Raw genomic sequence first — 21,461 nt, 5'->3', positions numbered from 1 at the left:
CAATGAGAATGGGGGAGAGACGGGCCGGCAGCAACACACAGTAAAGGAGAATTATCGAAACAAAACAAAGTGTTTTTATTTATTTATTTAAATTATAAATACAATCCGAAAAAACAGAGGAAGCCTGGCTTCCCTTGGCCTCCGGGAGAAAACGCCACTGGTGAGGGCGAATGCCCGATGGCACCGATGATAACACGAAGATGACACGATTTGACAAGATGTCCTCACGAGTGCCTTACGAAGTTGCCGCTTACTAAGTTGCTGCCGGAGCCTGAGAAACTCCACCGGCGGGCATACGATGGCTTAAGATGCCCTCACGAATGGCCCGATGTTGCTACGATCACAGCCGAATTTGAACATTTCCTTTATCGTGTGTCCATCGGGTGTCAATTTCGGGACAGTGTGACAGGGCCTTTACAGGCTGCAACACACTGCAGCTGTTTTTAATAACTTTCTTGACGGCATGGAGGTTATCAAACATATACACATATACTTTACCATTCAGATGCATAGGTTATATACAATACATGTGAACACATCCATTAAAAGACTGTTACACCAGAAAATTATGACTAAGACATTACAAATGACTAACATTGTGATTAGAAGCCAGGCCCAGTCTCTCAATGAAGTCATGTTCCTATTGACAAAGCGCTAGTGCTGACAACGAGCCTTGGTTGAATTTATCAAAATACTGAACATCCTCTTATCTCACACAGGACCACTGAGATTACTAGGCAATAATGATACACTGGAAAAAGTGTGTCTTTTTTAAAATAGGTGTGAAATGTTTTTGCTGACAGCTCAATCCCACAACATTTTGATCCTGCCCTTTCCCTCCTCTTTTATTACCATTTCTTACATTACTTAAGCCCAACTCGTGAATCCTTAAGCCTAAATTCAACACTTTTACCTTGAAGTGAGGAGTAGTACAAATGATTTATCACACACACACACACACACACACACACACACACACACACACACACACACACACACACACACACACACACACACACACACACACACACACACACACACACACACACACACACACACACACACACACACACACACACACACACACACACACACACACACACACACACACACACACACACACACACACACACACACACACACACACAAAGCCTGTGTTGCTGTTTCTAAGGAGATGTCAACATTGTGAAAACAGATGAGGGAACATGTGTGGAATTTTAAGACTGGTCACCGCTTCGTCACTCCTCCCAACCTACATGACTCTGCGCCCACTGAAACAAATGTAGATAACAAGCCAGTCCAACAGATTTTAAGTTCCTGTTTATTGTGCATGAATACTAACAGGATGTACAAACAATCAGTTTCAATCAACCCCAGACATTTGACTTAAATAAAATATTAAAATCTTACGCACAAGTTTTCTGTAACACAGAGTAAAATAGCATCAACAGGCACCGTTAAGACATATTTATCATGTTTTTTGCAGATAAATAAATACTCTTCAAGACAGCTGCTTTAAAAAAGGCATAATAAAATCCCACTTTTGAAAGCCCTGCAAAAATATGAAATATTGGAAATATCTGAAATGAAAGGGAAGAATTTGATATGCACTAAAACGGCAAGAATTAGTCCGTCTCTTTTTAAGAAATGACATTCACAGTTCAACAACATGACTACAATCTATCCTGCTTTACATCCCTGTATGTCTCTCATCCTCCAGATGAAACAGGGCCAGCCCGTCAATAAATCTGTCCTTTGATGTTCAGCAGCCATTAAAGAAGAGTGTCCTCACTGTCCTCATTGTGTGTGCTGAGCTGTGTCTTCCTCCGAGCTCTGATGGCGGCCCAGATTCGACACAGCATGCCACCTCTGAAAAAGCAATTTTGGACAAAATGAAAAACAGTGTGACAAGCGTGCCATGTCTAACACCACCGGGGCTTTTTGATGAAACTCAAACTAACGAGGTAGACTGCATCTTTTCTATGACACCATCTCTGGGTGAAATCCCCTCTTACATTTCTGCATGGAAAGATAGAGTGAGGGTGATGTGTGGCGGCAGCTCACCTTATTCCACAGTACATCAAGTCATCCCTGGAGGCCATGAAAAGGAGACAGTCCAAGGTGAACTCATGAGAGAGCAACTATAAAACAGGATCGGACAGGTTTGGATTAATCATGTGTAAATGACTAACACCTAGGAGTAAAGAAAAGGGCTTATTTTAAATTGAGTTTACCTTATTTATAGTGTATTTATCTACAGGGACAGACTCGAGCCAGCGCACCAAAGCCCTCACTTCTGGATTTGAGCCTTTCCGTTTAGCCAATCCACCGTCTATAATGTAAACAGATGACAAACATTCAGACTTGCTGGTGCCAATTACAATATCTTATGGTGTTAATGTTACAAACTATAGAAGCACTTGTCATTTTTCTGCACGCAGAATCTAAAATCATTATCCAAACTGCCATGTCAAGTTTGATCACATTAGCTGCCGGTCTTAATGTGATCAAACTTGACGCCTCCGACAAGAACCAGTCAGGCAGAAATCATCCAGCGCCTGAAGCTGAGGTGTGGTGGGGATTCACTGGTACAAGTGTTGAGAAACAGTAATGGGAATCACTGAGTGTATTGATAATCCAAAGAGGGCTTGGTCCCTTGATGCAATACTGGTCATGCTTCAGCTTGCGCAGTTAATCGTCTGACCTTACGCTGAGCCCTTACGCTGAGCCCTTACCAACCAGATAACGACTCCTTACATTAATGGCGCACGACTTAAGAAACACAAAACAGTAAAATGACTCAACTTTTGTAAATTTTACAAGCAGGGGAATCATAACACACATGCTGACTTAAGATGGTTGACATGGATGTTTGACCTAGATAAAATCAATAAATATTCTTGAATGTTTTTTAAGAATGTGATGTACTAGATTGGTATGTTTGTATTGACTTAAGTCAAAGCTATTGGCAGAACATGATTTAACAGCCATTAAAAAGATTGGATAATTCGTTCAAGCCCATTTTATATATTAGATATTGATTGGGTATATTACAAAACTGCTGTCTTTTAGTAAAAATTCCCTTTTTGTGCTTTCATCAACATGGATAGGTTTCCTGTGTGGAACATTTCCATGAGAAAACACTGGCAATAAACATACATGTGAATATCAAAACTAAGATACAGACTTGATTTCGCCAATTAAATCAACAAATTCGCTTCTCTTTTCTTAACAGAATGTGTATTAGTGTAGAGTAGTTGTATTACCGCGTCTCCTTTAGCCATAACCGTCTCAACATACATAACAAAAACTTTACCTTCAGTGGCAGCTGCTTTCATCAGTGCATCCATCTGTTCCTGCTTCCTCCTGACAGAGTTCCTCAGTAGCTCCTGATACTCACTCTCCTTCTCATGCAGCTGACTCAGCAGTCTGAAACAAAAACATCCATCATTACTCAGCAGAAAGCAGTGCCAGCCTAACATCACAATAATCACTGTGTTTCGCTTAATAGAGAAGACGGTGTTGGAGGCATTTTTTTTAAATGGTCAATAGCCTGCATTTATAAAAAACACACACACACACACACACACACACACACACACACACACACACACACACACACACACACACACACACACACACACACACACACACACACACACACACACACACACACACACACACACACACACACACACACACACACACACACACACACACACACACACACACACACACACACACACACACACACACACACACACACACACACACACACACACACACACACTGCAGGGGCTGTGGATTTAACCATTGACATTCTGATTGGTGGATAACTACTCTACCAACTGAGCCACGGCGGCCATTGTATATTTCCACAACAAAAACGAATAAATGTACAATCCAAATGTCAGTTTATGTAGCCTTTTAATGCTACAGAATAGATGTACATTATGATAATACAAACTGCTATTCACAGCTCGTGGAAGTCTTTAAAAAAAAAATCAAAACACATGTATACAATTTAGCCTTTTAGGAAGCAAATTCCTGCTTTGTGCTGCACTTTCTCAATGCATTGCGATGCATTTTAACCTGTCATCTGATTGTGTGTTGAATTTGCATTATCCTCCTTTTAATGCACAATTTCATCGTTGTACCTTTAATCTAAAGGTATTTTTTATATGTCTACTCTTTGCTATTTTTCTTTGTTTTTATGTATTTTACTGGTACACATGATGTATCACTTGTATATAGACTCTTATGGCACTACTTCTATTCTATTTTATTGTATTTACTTCCACTATTTTATCTGTTTTATTGTGTTGCACTGTTGGAGCAACATCTCTCAAATCAACTCAATTGATGCAGCATGTAACAAGAACATAACATCTTATACATTTAGAAAACACCTGAAAGCTACCTGCTGGTCTCTATCCGCATGTCTCTCAGTTTCTCACTGAGGGGACAGTTGCTGTTGAGGACCAGGTCTGTTGGGGAGTCGGGGCTTGCAGTAGGCAGAATCTTATAAATGGAGGCTGTTGTCTGCTGCATGTCTGGTGGGGCCCACACCTGGTCTGGGACAATGACTACAGGAGTGTCTGGGTCAGCAGGATGCTCCTCAGAAGTGCTGTCTTCAGTCTCAAAGGAGGACTGCAGCTGGATTTTCAGCTCTGAGAGGTGGGAGGAATGGAAGAGGGACAGATGATGAGTAAATAAAAACTACTAAACTCACACAGTATAAGATGAAGGACTACCTGGTAGCAGCACAGTGATGGCGTCCTGCACCGCCTGTCTCAGCAGATTGTCCAGAGCAAACATCCAGTGAGGCTTCACCTGCTGTTGTCTCAACACCTTCTTCACCTGGAAACAGAGCAGGAAGTTCAACATGATTGAAATGTAACTTAGTCTATAGCTCACAGGAGTGTAATCACCATTGTTGACTCTGAAGGAACTTACTGCATCTTGGAAGCTAAACAGCACCGCCTGCAGGCCGTTCAGTGACACTACAGCAGCCAGCAGGGTGGCTCTGAGGCGCAGCAGGCTGCTGGTCAGCTGCTTCCTGTCCGGGGAGCGGATGTTGTCTCCCAGGCAGTGAACGAGCTCAGTGATCTGATCTGCAGTCAGCGATGATCCCTCGCCATGCTTGAAACAGAAATAAAATGTTGGAAACACAAATTCTTCATGCCATAATACAATACCACCTGCGTGCTTTCCATAAAGCACAATAAAACAGCATTAGCACAGAACACCATTAAAATGGCATCAAAAAAGTTAATTTGGAGACAAATAAATATTCCATAGTCATGGCTGGGAATTTATAAAAAAATTGCTTATTTCATGTTTTTATGATTTTTTTAATTTGCTTAATAGGTTTTAAGATGTTAGCCTTTTTATAAGTATGATATTTAAATTAATATAATAACTCCCTGCTATTATCTCTTCAATTTACACAACAGAGTATTTTAGGTTATTCTTTGACATAAAACAAAAGTGAGAGAAACCGCCTAAGCTTACAATTTTCTTGCTGTATTTGTTCTGGGGGACATAACAGCTCTGGAAATATGGAAAACAAATGCCACTCCCAATGTTAAATAAAAAGGCAGAAATGCCCTCAGGCTAAAGATTATTAACTCACGAGCCAACTCTTATACTAACCCGAATTGATGGATCACACCAAGGTTTCATATTTTGGCGTTTTTGGCTATGCGAATATTGCCAAGTCTGGACAATTTGTGTAATATCCAAATAAGATCATATCCAGAGATTCTCATTTACACAGGAATGTCATTGCCGATTACACAGGAATTTAATTATGAGTGAACCAATAATGGTTCTAACACTAAGAATTGTTTGAACCGTTTTTTGGAATTTGTTTATTTAATCTTGTTAAATGAATTTAAAAGCTGAAAGAGAAACTAAATATTAGTGAGATACCCTATACTTCATAGCCTAGGACATCCTATGTAGTGTATATGTTATGAAGGAAGCCATGAAGGTTATATATTTGACAATGTTTTGTCTCTTGTTTTTGTGACTTTACTTTACCCACCTGGGGCACAGACTCCTGTATATGAGAGACAACATGGCTGATGTAGTCTGTGAGGACTCGGTGTAGTGTGGCTCTCCTTTCGCTGTCCTTCCTCAGCATAAAAAGACCAACGTTCTCCTCTGTGGTGGCTGGACTGCCCATGTCTAATGGAGAGTCTTCTGGTATTCTGGACAGAAGGGGGCAATACAATAAATCAACAGATTAAGATAGTTATGTATCTAGTGAAATAGAAATCACACTAAAAAGAAATGAAGATAAGACATTGATGATTCATTATGTAAGTTAAACATTGTCTTTTGTAGACTGTGGCATTCGATACAGTGGCATTACACCCTTTTGACGCCTACACAGGATGTTGCCTCACAAGACTATATAACTGTAACCTTTATGTGGTTTGCCCCTGATCTAAGATCCTGTAAGACAATTGTTGACGTAGAGATAGTACATTTTTTATTTTTCTGTTGAGCAATAATGTTACTCACGACAGAAAGCTGTTGATACTCTCAGAGGTTTCAATTACTCTGAGGGGGAGTTGGTGCATCCTGAGGTCAAGGGAACAGGACAGGTCAATCGAACCCGAGTACGAATCTGTGTCCTCCACAAAGATGGAGATAGGTACAGACAAGCTGCGCTGGTAGTCAGCTGCAAAACCAGACAAGATTGTGGTTAGATATGAGTTCAAGATATCTGACATTAACCAGGTTACAACATAAATGTCAACAAACATGTATAATGACAAAGCGTTTCGTAATGGGAACAAAGAAAGTGAGATAAACTGGCTGATGAAGAACTGACAATATATGTGAGAAAGAAAAGCAGTAAGTGAGTGTTAAGTCTCTCACCAGCAGAAAGGTATTCTTTAGGTTGTGAATCCTCCGGGGTCCTGGCCTTCTTCCTGGGGCACGACCTGAGGAAAGTGTCATTCAGCAGCTCTGCGGCCGTAGCTCTGTAGTCGGGGTCCGGTAGGAAACATTTTATCATGAAGGCCTTCGCCTTGTCTGACATGCACTCTGGCACCTTGGGGTGGATCTTGAACATGCCCACCTTGAAGGGATAATGTACATGTTACTGACAGAGTTTGATCAAATGTCATTAATACTTAAAAGATTTGTTTTATGTTTATTTAAACGACAATAAGTTATTTGTATTTGTTGTCCTGTGTGTCCTGGCTCTGTAAGGCTTTACTGATGCTGTGTTCACGCAACAGTAATTACAAAATTCCGACATCCGAAAAGCACTCACGTAAACAAGTCTTCATTTTGACTGGGACCTTTTTACGCAAACTCGTAACTTTATAACTTAATTGGTAATAAATAATATGGAAGTACCAACAAAACAACTCGTATCAAATATTACAACAGAAAAACCCAAATGTATGTAATATAATTTATGCCGATTTCAATGGTTATTGTGGCATTTACATCGTCATGCTAACATGTTAATGTTTAACATTATCACCATTTGAGTTTAATCTGTTAGCATGCTAGCATTTGCCAATTAGCTCTAAACAAAGTCAATTCACATTTTGACCTGATGATGGTGCTAGATAAAAAGCAGTCATAGTCATTACAACTCATCCTCCTGGTGAGATTAAAGTATACACCATCCATCCAGTTCAGTCAAACACCATCATGTGGGACTTTTTCCTGAAAGCCTGGCTAGCATGTAGAGCTATATATATGTATAACCATCAACCTAAAATACAACTTTCTCTTATTTACCTTGAACATGGCTGCCTGCGGACTTCCCAACTCATGAAAGGGTGGTTTGCCCGTTGCCATTTCTATAATAGTGCACCCCAGGGACCAGATATCAGCCGGCTTCCCATAACCCCGAGGCCCCTGGTCTATAATCTCTGGGGCCATGTACTGCAGAGTTCCTGAAAATAATCATAAAGGTGATCAAAATGCAACCACTGTTATCAGTCCACAGATAAAATGACAGTATATCCTTCTGATTGAGTTAAAAGTAGAGAGCATCTTACCAGCAAAGGTCTCAGTGCAGGGGTTAATCCCTGCTAACCGCTTGGAGGTTCCAAAGTCAGAGATCTTTAACACTCCACTATAAGTGTTGATCAATACATTGTCACCCTGCAGCAAAGACAAAAAGCCCACATGATTTTACTCAAATACAAACATATTAGACAATAAAACAAGGATGACATTGTTGGCCATTTGTCCGCAGAAGTCCCATGGTGCTCCGCTCACCTTAATGTCTCTGTGGACTATCTGATTGTCATGAAGGTATTTAAGCCCCTCTAGGATCTGCTTGGTGTAGAAGATGATGGTGGCTTCATTGTCTTTCAGGGGACCCCATTTGGAGCGGAGAAGAGATGACAAACTTCCTACAAGCAGTAAATATCATGTTAATTAAGCCGATTCATACTTTCTCACATCTACATGAAGGCAGTGAAGGGAATAAACATCATTTCTTCTGTTTGTGCTGGTAAATGCAATATTCTGTTTTGGTTGAATACGTTAATTCTCAGCAACATGTGGCAATATCAATCATGCCATAGTCTGCAGAGATTTTTCTTCAATGAGCAGGATGTGGGAAACTGCCCACTTTCTTAAAACTGGCTTCCAGTTGATATTACACAATCACAACTCCACTGAACACAAGAGAGACACTCAACTTCCTTAAAACGGACTGGAATAAGGGCATCATCCTGTTACAGGGTCACACAAATACTAGGGAAATACAACTTGAAAGAAGGGGCGGGTTTTCCTTTTGTTGGCACTTTTTCAGGAAGCAGAGCATGACTTCTTTGTAAGTCTATTTTCATTCCAGGGAAAGTATCAACATTGTTTCATCCGGTGACACAAATTGACTTATGTATAACTATTAGTTTGTAGATCAAATGAAAACAGTTCAACACTGATGTATAAGTCTGGGCCTCTTTGGGAAATTGAAAAGTGAATGTGGAAAAATGTAAAAGACATGAGTAAGTATTAGCAGAAGTGAATGCATACAAATAAAACAGAATTTTATTAAATTATCACATGTGTAAAGTTGGTCTTCAGGTTTTTAATGTTTTCATGTAGCCAAATATTAGCTTAAGACAGCATCAGTCAGTTCTAGTGACTTTCCTGTTTTTTGATACAATATGTTAAGTCTCATACTGCAAGGTGTGTGTGTTTAACTTTTAATTTGAACATCTTATTTTATATATATTTATAGCCAGTGTGTGTGTGTGTGTGTGTGTGTGTGTGTGTGTGTGTGTGTGTGTGTGTGTGTGTGTGTGTGTGTGTGTGTGTGTGTGTGTGTGTGTGTGTGGATTTGGCCAATGGTATCCAGTAATGGACAGTTACCCTCTACTGCTCTTTGAAGCCAAAAGTGTACATTTCAGGATTCATACCTCCAGGTACTTCGTCCATGAAGATCTTGATGAAACCATCCTGACTGACAGAGCCCAGGTACTGGACAATATTTCTGTGTTTTAGCCTCTTGTGCAGAGCTATCTCCTCGTGGAGGGGCTGGGAGTACCTGGAAAATAACAAAGCATGATAAGTGGAACAGTGAGGTAAAAAGTTGAACTATGATTTTTAGATTTTTTACTGTATAAATAATGGTCAAGGGCAGTTTCACTTCTCTAACTAAAGCCTATAGATTAGGGATAACGATATTATCCCAATACACACTTGAATAATAATGCCATCAGTCAAATGTTTCTTCAACTTTGTTTAGTGTGTGTTTTTGTCTTTTTGGCAAATGAATAACAAAGTAGGAATGTAAGGAGGCGGAGAGTGTGCATTATTTCCCTTTTTTAGTGTCATGGTGAGGTCAATACCGGTATGTCTCAACACTCCTTATCTGTTAACCTCTGCCCCTACTCATTTGACACAATATTTCTCAATTTGGTTTTTTGCCAAGACCACAGCTTTATAAAGACAAACAAATATTGTGTTGTGTCTTTGATGCAAATGCTTGAAAAGTTATTTACATATTTTCATATGACACCGCAGTGCAGCCTTTGTGTAGATGAGGAAGAGGAACATACAAAGAATGAAAAGTCGGAAAACTCATAAATCTCCCCTAAGATTCGTAAAAAGCACTGGGGATCCATAGCATGCCAGTGAGGAGTTTCTCTGCCAAATCATTTCCCTTTAAGGAAAAAACCTTCTTGTGAGAAAAAGTGCAGCTTAAAGTCTGCCAGAAAGGGACGACTAGAGGAAAAACAGTAAAAGTATTGTTTTCTCATACGTGCTGTCCTTCTCAGGGATTTCCTTGATGGCGATGCGCACTTGGTTGCTCAGGTCTCTCCCAGCATACACCACACCGTACGTCCCTTTACCCAGAAGCACCTTGTCGCCATTCTCATTGGTCTCGTAGACAAACTGTTGATAGGAGTGAAGACAGCATGAATCAGAAAGTATGAGCATCAGGAGAGATTTGAGGAGTTTCACACGCAGGATAGAGAAATGTGAAGAGAACAGATGTTTCATTCAGGGAATTCTGGTATGTTTCTAACTTGTTGAGGCAACTGAGCCCTAAAATAGAGAGGACTCTGCGTAAGAGGAATTGAGGACTGTGACTGACCTCTAGTACTCCCTCTGCTACATGGTTCAGGTCCTGAGCGGGGTCTTCAGCCTGCTGCAGCAGAGAGTTCACCAGCTCGCAGAAACTAGTGACAGAAAAGTGTGAGGAGGCATTTATGTAGATGAGAAGCTCTTATGTGGTTAAAAAGGAAAGAAACACCAACAACATCCAACATGCCCTGAGACTTCCAAAGAAGTTACCCATGAAAGTTACACCCGATATGTGGAAGTAAACATAATGAATAGAATCGACTTTCACAGGCTTTGACCACAGTTCAATGATTTACAAGTGTGGCCTTTTTGTTTATATAGTATACAAAAGCATACATGCACAAGTGCGAGCGACGATATACACAGTCCTGACACATTTTCAAACGGTTGCCTTGATCAACAGCTGCAGGTGACATTCTTCATATATAGTCTATGGTGGAGGCAATGGCAGTGAAAAAGAAGACTAGCAATAAATCATGAATCTGTACAATGCAAAATGTACAATACTTTTAACAGTTGGCTTTGCAGATGTTCTATGAGGAAGGAAATGTACCAAGCCTTACAGGTGTTGTTTAGCGGAAACCTTAAAAAGGGCATTTTTAAGGGATCAGTTGACCAAAATCTCAATAAAGGAAGCATTCAGCTCTGCAGAAAGCTTCAGTTTGACTTCCCTTTTTTTGGAAGAGACTTCCGAGGGAAAATATCTACAGTCCTAAATGAACCAGGATATTGTATGAGGAGTTCTCTGAGGTCACTCCGTTATATTAATGTGGCAGTTAAGTTTTAGCAGTGGGTCGCCCGAAACTGAATCTATCAACAGAGGTTAGACATTTTTTTATTTTTAGTTGGCTTTGACTCTTTAAGTCAGAGAGAAAAATATGTGAAAGGGGATTTCCAAGAGTAAAATAAAGGAAACATGACTCATTCAATGTTATTGCATTAAACTCATCACGTTACGCAACCTACTGTACCTTAGTCTGCAAAGGTGAATTACCTATTTGTGACGTCTGATAATGTTCCTGTACCCTGTAATGATGGGCTGTTTCTCTCTATTCAGCCCGTCAGTTGGTCGGTGAGCAAGTCATTCGCATTGCCTCACTTCACACACTCTGACCGGCTGTTTCTTTACCAATGTTTTAGTGACTCACCCTTTGCAGTGAAGCTCGGAGGGGAAGCAGAGCTGGAAGTCATCTGAGTTGTAGTGGACATACAGGAAGCAGCTCCGCTCATCAATCTTTGAAGCACTTAAGAGGGGGAAAAGCAAATAAGGATTTGAAACATTTATACTCCCTTATTCAATTGTTTAGGATATGCACTGCAGAGCAAAAACATAGAAGTGTGCTAACCGTAACCGCTTAAAATCCCTTTTCTGAACCAGCAGCTAATGTTTGCAATACAGAGGGTATCTGTTTTGATTAAACAGACTCACCATGGATTCATTCAGTAAATGCTGATGAGTAAGGCCCTTCACAAAAGAAAAACATGTTTTTCTCGTTTTTTCCCCAAACATTTACAATCTGATAAGGTTGTTTGTTTGGTGTTCTTTAGTGACCCAGCAGCTGACTGTTTTGGGTATTTGCTGAAAACAGCCCGAGTGGCAAATCGGCAGACAATACAAGGCCAAAGTACACAGCGGCAGTGATCAGTAGCCAGAGGGAAATCAAAGGACTATACGAACAACAAGGAGGCAAAGCCTGCCTCTATATCAACAGAGCAGAAATCTGACAGACAGCCAAGGTTTCCCAGACAACCTTTGTGTTGAGGGCTTCGCTGCAGGCTTGAACACACCCAGAACTCAGAGCAGATATTTGAGAGATGTTAGCACATGCTGAACCGCACTTTACCTCACTCCCCGAATTGCAGAGGCTGGGAACGTCCACTGGTGTAAGCCTTTCTGTGGAATCAAGTAGGAAGGACACAGATTGTTGACTGCTGAAACACATCCATAGCTTTTATTTGCATGCATGAGAAATACAAGAGAGGGAAAGTAAACGGTCCTGAGGTATGAAGTAGGTCATTTTTCCCACACAGTGACGTCCATTGAACACACCCACACACTCATCCTATTAAACATTCACTGGGTCATGAATCAGTGTGAGACTTGCTTTCACAATACCATTTATTTTGAATTCTGTTTGTATTGCAGGAAATATGTATCCAGATAAGAGTGTGGTTCTAACAGAGGGTCAACATACCTTTAAGGGAGTGACGTGTCTCAACTGGACAGTGCAGCTGTCATCCTCCTCGCTCACACACACAATAGCTGGTTGGAGGATTTTACTGGGCTCCATAATGAGCACCTGAAAAGCAACACATTCAGATTATGTTACCAATATTTTAAATAACCAAAAAACAATCATTTATTTCTTTTTAGAGGTCAACATTTTCTCTCTTTTGACATGTTTTCTCTTTCTTTATCCATTCATTACAGCACTGAGTGTTGACCTTAAGATTAAATGGACAGAAGGTGGAGGAGAAGTTTGATGTTTATCGTTACAGTAAGGGTCAACGTTATCAGTGTGGTCTTACTGGGCAGCGGCCTGTGGAGTCGGTGGGTTTACAGGTTTGCAAAAGCAGCTCCATCCAGAAGTCCAACGTTTCCTGTTTAGGAGATTTCACCTCAGGAAGCTTGGCAAACTGACGGTACAGGATATACGTCTCCATGATGGATGCCACATACCTGAAAGAAGTATTAAACTAATTAATCAACAAAAACATAATATGGCTATAAGACCAAAATCCCTCTGAATGGTTTCTTATTCACAGGGATTCTGATTTTTTAATCCAACAATGTACATGATTACCACTAATCCAGAATGAAAGCCTCACCATACAGGAGCATTGAGTCTGTAAAGTTTATCAGAGGCCATGATGACTTTCCGATGTTCGTTAGCGAGGATGTTTGCCCCAAGGTAGAAGCCGACATCCCAGTAATCCTTCATCTTCTCCAAACTGCCCTTTCTACCGAGCAGAGTGCTTAGAGTCACGCCTGAACACCAGCACAGAGCAAAACAATTCATTAACAAATTCATACGAAATAACGATTATATTTAGAAACTAAAAGGCTTATACTGTATGTGTATTAACAGATGACAGCTGCCCTGTCCAACTATAAGTCATTCTCTGGGGTGCCGAGCAGGTATACAAAAAAAAGGCAATAGTGATTTAACACTACACACATTCTAAATGATACATGAACAAATAAATAAATGAATTAATGTATTGGGAAATTGACATGAAATAAGCTTTTCAATGATTGGTTTTCTCCATATTTCATTGTATCTTAAACATTTAAAATCCAGCCTGAATTGTGGACTCTCACATTAAAATAATGGATTGCATCATAACTAAGTAGAAGGGTAATACACCTACAGCATAAAGTGTAATGTGCAAGTAGTATAAACTCATTGACACAATAAATCCTTAGACCATAAACTTGTATTGCCGCAATATTTGATCAAAGCCGATATTTGTCATTGATTCTATCTGATAAAGAAAGCAGAAAGGAGTAGCACCTATTTTGCGCAGTTCAATAGAAGTGTCAAATTCATGTCCAGCTGCCATCAGGAGGACCACGTTGTTGATGGCCGAGTGAAGAGTTGGCTCTGTCTCAAACCCTTTTCCATACCTGACAAATGATACAAAAAGAGCAATAACGGATTATAATAGAACACTGCCAGATAGGGGGAATCAGTTACACCAAAACAGTAATGCAACATAAACAGTAAACACATGTAAGTACTTTTAAGTGGAGTATGTAGTAAAGAACAGAAAGCAGTTTGTAATATGCACCAACACAAAGCGGTTGTACCAATAGCAGGCCTGGTCTCTGCTGCGCTCATCAGTGAAACCAGAGCTCATGAACATGTCTTTGAAGATCCTTCCACACAGGCAGTAGATGTCTGACGCCACTTTCACCCCTGAATCCACAATGGGTAGAATTGCATCCAAAGCCTTGGCGCGATCTCCAGGGAGATTCCTCCTGAAATATTTGTTGATATCAGCTGTGATAAGCTTGAACAAAATCCCTCATATCTACTATTCATACAAGACAAATACAAGCTACAGGCTGGGAATGGTACAAAATGGTTGTATCTAAACAAGAGCAGAGACTATAATACTATACTAAAACTAACTATAAATGCAATGGGGGCTTTATGGGTACCTGTTTAGAGCAAAGATGTAGTTAAACTTGATATTCTGATGTCTGGCTACCAGACACATGGGTAGGTCATTCAGAGTCTCCACCAGTTTGATTATGGCATCGTAGTCCTGAGAGGGTGCAGAATTACAATGCATTATTGAACATGCTTCTAATTACATTTAATAATGTATATGACTACTAGATTTATCAACAATAACCATTGAAACCTTAATTGTGGTCTACATCAGTGATTCTCAAATGGGGGTACGCGGACCCCTGTGGGTACGTTGGGGTACTGCAGGGGGTACGTGAGATTTAAAAAATAAAAAAAAGGTTAGTTAAAAAAATAATCTTAGTAAAATAAGTTAAATAGAAAACACAATTTTATATAAAACATTCCTAGAACCACCAAGGGGGTCCTCATATAAACATGTCAAATGTGTGTATTGTATTTTATAGTTTTTCACAATAACATATTACTTAAATTGAAAAACTCCTTGGAAAAAGTGTTACGTTATTTTTTTTCATGCATAAAATGAAAATATCCTTAGTTTGTTGTAATGCATACCACGAAGGAGTTAATACATCACACACTGAGGGAACATCACTATATTGTAATTATTTATATAGGCTTTTTCGATCAAAAATGTTCGGGATCGGTCAGGGGGTACTTGGCTGAGAAAATGTTTCAAAGGGGGTACATTACTGAAAAAGGTTTGAGAAGCACTGATCTACATCACACCTGACATGCAATCTGATCATGTGTTTTGGTCATATCTGATTACTTTTAAGGGAAACATTGCTGATTTTGAACCAGATGTGTAGTTTCTACTGTTGCAATGTGGATAGTTAATGTGCATGTATAGAGGGTTCAGCTAGCATGATACTGGCAACTGGAGTTACCCGCTCATTTGCCAGCTCGAATGCCCTTAACATTAATATTTTCACCACGAAACACTGGTTTTTATTGTGTTTTAAGCAAAAATTCCTTAAATGTAGTAAATTAATCAGTTAATGATCCATAAATCCCAAACGTGTTCTGGTCTGGTTACGTGAAGGTGTGCAGTTTTGATATTCACTGAATCTTCAATATTAGGATAATCGTTCTTTTTCTCAAACAATTGTAATATGACATTTTTGGCCTTGAAATTAATAGATTTCTCAAACTAAATCATTTGAAAGATGACTAAAGAAATAGAATAACTGGTTGTAGCCCATAAGCTTTTACACACCCCATGTCAGAGCATTTACTAATATGCACACGTAAACCGTGCAGTCTATGACGTAAACACACACCTGATTGTCTCTGTAGGACAACAGCAGGTTGGTGACTATATCAGGGGTGAGCAGCTCGACACTGTCCAAGCGTTTCTGGATGCGGCTCAGCTCCTCACTCAGGGCTTGGCCACTAAACCGCTCCCGTGCCATACGGATCTCGTGCCTGATCGACTCCCGGAAGTACTCACTGTCAGCACAAGAGGAGAAAACATTTTAATGTACAAATCTACAAATGCATGTGCAATCTGAGACCATGAAGTTTTTGGTGAAGCACACAATGGTAGACGAAGCCCTGCTGTGTGTATCTGACCTGGACTGAATGTGCACATTGTTCAGCAGATGCACCAGTCTGTCCACCATCGGAGTCAGCAGGGGCTCCAGCTGGAAACTAGGCTGCATCAACTCATTGATACCGTTCATCATGGCAGCATCACAGGCAAACACTTTTCCCTGAGGGGACACTACGTAAGGGAGGAACGTGTAGCTTCCACACTGCTCCTAAAGGGAACAAATACACAATCATGCAGGGTTCAATACACACTAGGGGATCATGGATGTGTTTTTGCTTTTGATGCTTAAGGTTTCATTTCATTTGACTCTATGAAAACAATGGATTTGGTTGTGATTTCAAATGCCTTTATCATCAACACAGTATTGTTCTATCAAATCTCTTTTCATCTATAACATTTCATGAATTACATGATTTCCTTTAGAGGTATTAACTGTTTTTTACATAACTGTGATTAAGTGCCATTGGCCTGAAAACAAACTGAAAGTCATGTAAACATTCATTTGAACATTAGTCACCTTCATTGTTAGGAAATAGTGATGGTCATTTCTCAATAATTTTAAACACAAAACCATTCATCGATTAGCCATAAAGTAGAATCAGCAGAATGATGAATAATTACATTATTTATTAGTTGCAGCCATGTCCAGATCAACACACTTAGGTGAGTTTAGGGCAAAAATCTATTATGTGTCTCTGTTGGCTCCCATTATCTCACACTCATTAACTAATAATGAAAGACTCTCCTCAAGCACCTCTTTAAGTGGTGCGTAGTATGCCACACATTATCAGTTATTATTCCAAGATCAATATTAACTATTTTACACAGTGTACCTGATTTTTTTTTGGAAGGGCCGTTTGTAATCCATTGATCACGCCCTGGTGAAATCATCACATTGATTCACAACACAAATGCAAAGAATGTGTTGCCATTAAGGTACCTTAACAGCCGATAGATCACTGTCTTGCTTGTAACAATACAGTATTATGTTATTGTTCATGCTGAAACTTTCTCTCACTCCCAGGTGGTAGAACAGGGAGGGCTGGCAGAAAGTGTCACTCATCTCCACCACTGCTACATCTGGGGGGGATTAAACAGGACGGGTTAGTCAACGGGGTTGGCCTAGTGCTTAAATTACCCCGCAGTCAGCATGCCTGCACTTGCCTGCGTTGTAGAAACTATCCAGGATGTCCGTGGTGCCCAGGGATATTCTCTCAAATGGGATTGTTTTGAAAACTGCCTGTGCGTCCGCGCAAGCTTCCTTCAGACATTTCAGGGATAAGTTCTCCTCAGTCTGCGGCACGGACGCGTGCTCGTTCAAGATGTATGCCACGGAGACAGCCCTGGTCCGACTGCGTGGGGAAACGATCGGTCTAACGGAGCCGCTGGCACTCAGCTCTATAGCCAGAGAGTCCTGCCACAAACTTCCAGCAGACACCCACACTGGATCTTTCCTCTTCAGCTCGCGCAGGCTCATTCTCCTGCGCTCCGTTGTGTACATGTTGTCACTTATCCCGCAGCTGGAACTCAATGCATGAACTTTGTAGTGTCAACCTCCATTAGAAATCTAACAACACGGTTGCTTGTTCTTGTAATTCCCCAGGTGTGTCAACGCCCCCGCTCACAGCACATATCCACTACCATTCCCGGACTCTTCCCCACTCGACCCGCCCTCCTCTCCTCCCCTGCTGACATTTTCAGACTGACACTGAACGCCACACAAGCCTCGACTCTCGCATGACCCCTGCTGTGAAAAGCTGTTATTCAATTCCGATGGTTACAGGTGAACACTGATGGGATGGTTGCTGTGTCCCAACAATAATGCAACATGTTAAAGATAATTATTTATAATGTCTTCTTGCATATCAATAATAAAAAAACCTGTCTTGATCCGTTAAAAAAAAAAATCAAGTTAGAGATGCAGAAAGACAAGCGGACTGGCTGGGTTGGGGGGGGGGGGGAGAAAAAACATGTTATTTTGTCATTTCTCTTGCTTCTTCTTCTGTTGACCTGTCTGATTTTCCAAGTAATTCCCTTCAAACAAAACTATTATATATATATTTAATATTAATATTAATATTAAATATTTACTTTAATCCGAGGAAAGCTTGGAGTTCAGTTCCAAGCCCCGACCCAGCTGCGCTAAACAAAAAGTAGATATGCTGAAAGAAAGTTTTCCACTAAATGTTGAATCACAATGGGCTCACAAAGTGCTTAGTCTTAATGTTTGGTAATCTTACATTACAATTCTTGACATATAACATGGAAATCTATCTGATGAGGTGTCTACATTAAAACTCCAGACAATCCAAATTTTCACGATCTTTATTCAAAGTACATAGATGGAAATTTACTATGAATGCTGTCGGCTTCAAAAATTAAAAAAAATTAAAACAGGGAGTCTGTAAATCCACACAGTATTGGTGAAAGGAAACACAACTGAATCAACGAGTTTCCCCCTGCTCTACAAAGCAAAAAAGGCAACATCATTACAAGAATGTCTGTAATGTGTTTACTGACAATAAGCAATGCTTATGTGACATGAATCTAGAGTACACATTCCACGTATCGTACATTGATATATACAGCCTGGACAAAGACAAGAGATCAGTCTTCTGCTAAACTTTGTACGAGTGCTGTGATCCAAAAATATAAAATTAACTTTTTTTATTTAGCAAGAATCTTTATCTGGCACTGAGCACTTTGTGAGCGCTGTCAGATGTGAGATCAGTAACGCTTACACAGATATTACACAAACAACCTGAGAATAGGAAGTCTTCTCTGAGACAGTTGTGGCAGGTTTAAGCAACAGTTCGGTAATTACAGAATATACAAACCAGCCTTGTTCCATTATTGAAATAAAGTCCAACATTTACCGGTTCCATTCATTGTTCCATTCCCTGCAAAAACAGCCATTTGCTGAACACTAATGGAGATGTTATCGACCCTTAATGAACTGGACAAATGGGTTCTTGAGAACAATTTACTCATCAAGGCCCTCATCATCATCTTCCTCCTCTTCCTCCTTGGTGTCCACCTCGGTTGTGTCTGAGAACTCGTGCAGGAGGACGTACTCGCGGCTGCTGAAGCCAAACTTGATAACGTCTTTTTCTTTGAGCTCGTAATAGCGTTGACCTTCGATGCGCTGGTTGTTCAGGTAGGTGCCGTTGCCGGAACCCAAGTCAATGATGTAAGGCCTCACCCTGCGGCCACTGGTGCCGTCTGCACGTGTAAACGGCATCAGCCTGCAGAGAAACAGACAGGAAGGAAGACCAGTTTAATGCAGAGGAGCTCTAAATGATACAGATTGAAATAGGAGATTTATAGCACAGCAAAGTCAAAAAACACAGCTGATAATTGTTACTCTTACCTATACTGGAAGACTGCATGCTGCTTGGAACAGGAAGGGTGGTCAATGGCGATATCAGCTATTTTTCTCTGCCGCCCCAACAAATAGGCACTCTGTCTGTGAATGTACATGACTGGAAGGGGTTCGTCGTTCTTGAAAGGGTACAGTCGCCATCTGCGCTTGGGAATGCGAGCCTCAGGTGGCTCATTGTACTTGATCACCTCCCCCCGGAATGTGTTGGTATCTTCCGTTAAAGCCCCGGACAGTCCGAAGTTGGGCTTTTCTTTGTCAGGAGGCGGGTCATCTGGGTCTTCAACCCCTCCTTCAGACTGTCCAAAATCCTGTTCTTGGTTTTCTTCACGCCGCTGGCGGTTTTCTCTGCGCCGCTCATCGTGTTGCCGTCTTTCATCTTGTTGAGAGCCAAGTGCTTCTTGCTCTTGCTGTCTGTCTCTGCCACGGTCTCTCTCTCGCGGTATGTCTATTTCCCGCGGTCTGTCCGTTTCCCGTGGTCTGTCTGTTTCCCACCTGCTCCGCCTTTCTTCTGGCTGCTCATTTCTCCTCCTCCTATCCTCCCCACTGGTCCGTGGCTCATCCTGCTCCTGTGAGATTATTTGTAAATCGACAGTTAGAGCAGGTAATCATGAGTTGACTTGCCTTCAATAACCACGTGTAGTCATTCTTCATTTGCGAATGTGGTAGCTATGCTATCGGGCCAATTCAACCACATGATGGCTCTCAATGTAGCGAGCAGAAACAAGTTTGAACTACAAAAACATTCAATTGTTACAGTTTAAAAAAAAAAAAAGTGTATTTGTTTATTTTTATCAAGTAGAAATAGCCATTGAAATAATATAATTTAAATGAGCGAGCCAGTGAGAAGTGCTGTCTGCCGTAGGAACATAGTTGACATACTCTTAGGTACTATGCCAATACTGAAGCAGCTGTTTAAGGTGCAAATATAAGATAAACACTGGTAGCCTCCACTTGTATGTGCCACATGGAGAGAAAAGTGGAGTAACTTAAACCTCTGAATCAAGAAATATCCAATGATAAAAGCTATATGGCATGTTTCTAATAATGTAGGACCTAATCACCCGCTTTATTTTGACATCAGCACCACGTTGTGGAGGAGTGCGACTTCTTCTGTTTCTGGTGGATCTGCTTCCTCGTCTGACGGGAGAAGTCTCTCTTCTAACTGGTGAACGGTCTCTTGTCCTGGCGGGAGACCTACACGAAGAACACAAAAAAAGGCCCTAAATTAACTTTGTAAAGACGTTTACATAGCAAACTAACAAATTATTGCCGTTCAGATGCAGCTAATATGTGCTAACGCGTTAGCTGCGTTTGTTCGGTAGGCAAAACATCTTTAAACTCACTGGCGAACGCGTATGTCGTGTCTGTCAAGGTAATACAATGACTTAAAATCGAAAATACCTGCTGGTTCTTCTCCTCTGTGGACTGGAGTGGCCGCTGGATCTGGACCGGGAGCGGCGTGTTCTCTGTGGCCTAACGGGGCTCACCTGCTCCTGCTTTATCTTAACTTTGGGCTCCCGCTCCGGGGACTCCCTTCTCCTGTGTCGCTTTTCTTTGGTCATTCTAATGTATGTAGACTAATCCAACCGTTGTGTAACTAATCTCACATCACCGTTCGCCCAACAGCATGTAACAAAACAAACAAAAGCAAACTCAAAAACGTAGCGATTACAAAACTTCGACTATTATGCTCAATTTGGAAACTTCCGTTTCCCGTGGTGTACCGAGAAATGACGTCGACGTGATGACTTACAGGGCTCGATTTTGGTTCCGTATGACTCAGTCTATC

At 40.8% G+C, this 21,461-nt stretch overlaps 2 protein-coding genes across 2 annotated transcripts; both read right to left on the bottom strand.

The window, feature by feature from the left end:
* Window positions 1-1,302: 1,302 nt before the first annotated feature.
* si:ch211-1i11.3 (mitogen-activated protein kinase kinase kinase 5) lies at window positions 1,303-17,919 on the bottom strand. Its single transcript, XM_034232916.1, has 28 exons — window positions 17,455-17,919; window positions 17,231-17,370; window positions 16,311-16,498; window positions 16,019-16,187; window positions 14,744-14,850; window positions 14,390-14,560; window positions 14,094-14,206; window positions 13,408-13,567; window positions 13,108-13,258; window positions 12,774-12,878; window positions 12,423-12,472; window positions 11,727-11,822; window positions 10,589-10,673; window positions 10,253-10,386; window positions 9,408-9,535; window positions 8,257-8,393; window positions 8,034-8,139; window positions 7,771-7,928; window positions 6,892-7,093; window positions 6,532-6,691; window positions 6,050-6,215; window positions 4,957-5,142; window positions 4,755-4,860; window positions 4,421-4,670; window positions 3,317-3,429; window positions 2,235-2,332; window positions 2,065-2,141; window positions 1,303-1,869 (listed from the first exon to the last, which is right to left on the bottom strand). Exons 1-28 carry the CDS (start codon window positions 17,789-17,791, stop codon window positions 1,773-1,775), a joined length of 3,990 nt encoding a protein of 1,329 aa, XP_034088807.1. The 5' UTR covers window positions 17,792-17,919; the 3' UTR covers window positions 1,303-1,772.
* Window positions 17,920-18,599: 680 nt separating this feature from the next.
* On the bottom strand, window positions 18,600-21,412 carry snip1 (Smad nuclear interacting protein). Its single transcript, XM_034232879.1, has 4 exons — window positions 21,074-21,412; window positions 20,734-20,866; window positions 19,661-20,238; window positions 18,600-19,535 (listed from the first exon to the last, which is right to left on the bottom strand). Exons 1-4 carry the CDS (start codon window positions 21,232-21,234, stop codon window positions 19,274-19,276), a joined length of 1,134 nt encoding a protein of 377 aa, XP_034088770.1. The 5' UTR covers window positions 21,235-21,412; the 3' UTR covers window positions 18,600-19,273.
* Window positions 21,413-21,461: the final 49 nt, after the last annotated feature.

This window comes from Gymnodraco acuticeps, unplaced genomic scaffold (assembly GCF_902827175.1).
Source record: "Gymnodraco acuticeps unplaced genomic scaffold, fGymAcu1.1, whole genome shotgun sequence".
Classification (NCBI taxonomy): domain Eukaryota; kingdom Metazoa; phylum Chordata; class Actinopteri; order Perciformes; family Bathydraconidae; genus Gymnodraco; species Gymnodraco acuticeps.
This window is presented reverse-complemented; position numbering and strand designations above follow the sequence as displayed.

Coding starts and splice junctions, on each gene's coding strand:
- si:ch211-1i11.3 (XM_034232916.1), bottom strand. CDS start 17,791: ATGTACACAACGGAGCGCAGGAGAATGAGCCTGCGCGAGCTGAAGAGG. Junction 13,568..14,093: donor TATTGAACTGCGCAAAATAG/GTGCTACTCCTT, acceptor GCTGGTGTTCAG/GCGTGACTCTAAGCACTCTG. Junction 1,870..2,064: donor TTGATGTACTGTGGAATAAG/GTGAGCTGCCGC, acceptor TTGCTTTTTCAG/AGGTGGCATGCTGTGTCGAA.
- snip1 (XM_034232879.1), bottom strand. CDS start 21,234: ATGACCAAAGAAAAGCGACACAGGAGAAGGGAGTCCCCGGAGCGGGAG. Junction 20,867..21,073: donor CAGAGGAGAAGAACCAGCAG/GTATTTTCGATT, acceptor TTCTTCGTGTAG/GTCTCCCGCCAGGACAAGAG. Junction 19,536..19,660: donor CATGCAGTCTTCCAGTATAG/GTAAGAGTAACA, acceptor GTTTCTCTGCAG/GCTGATGCCGTTTACACGTG.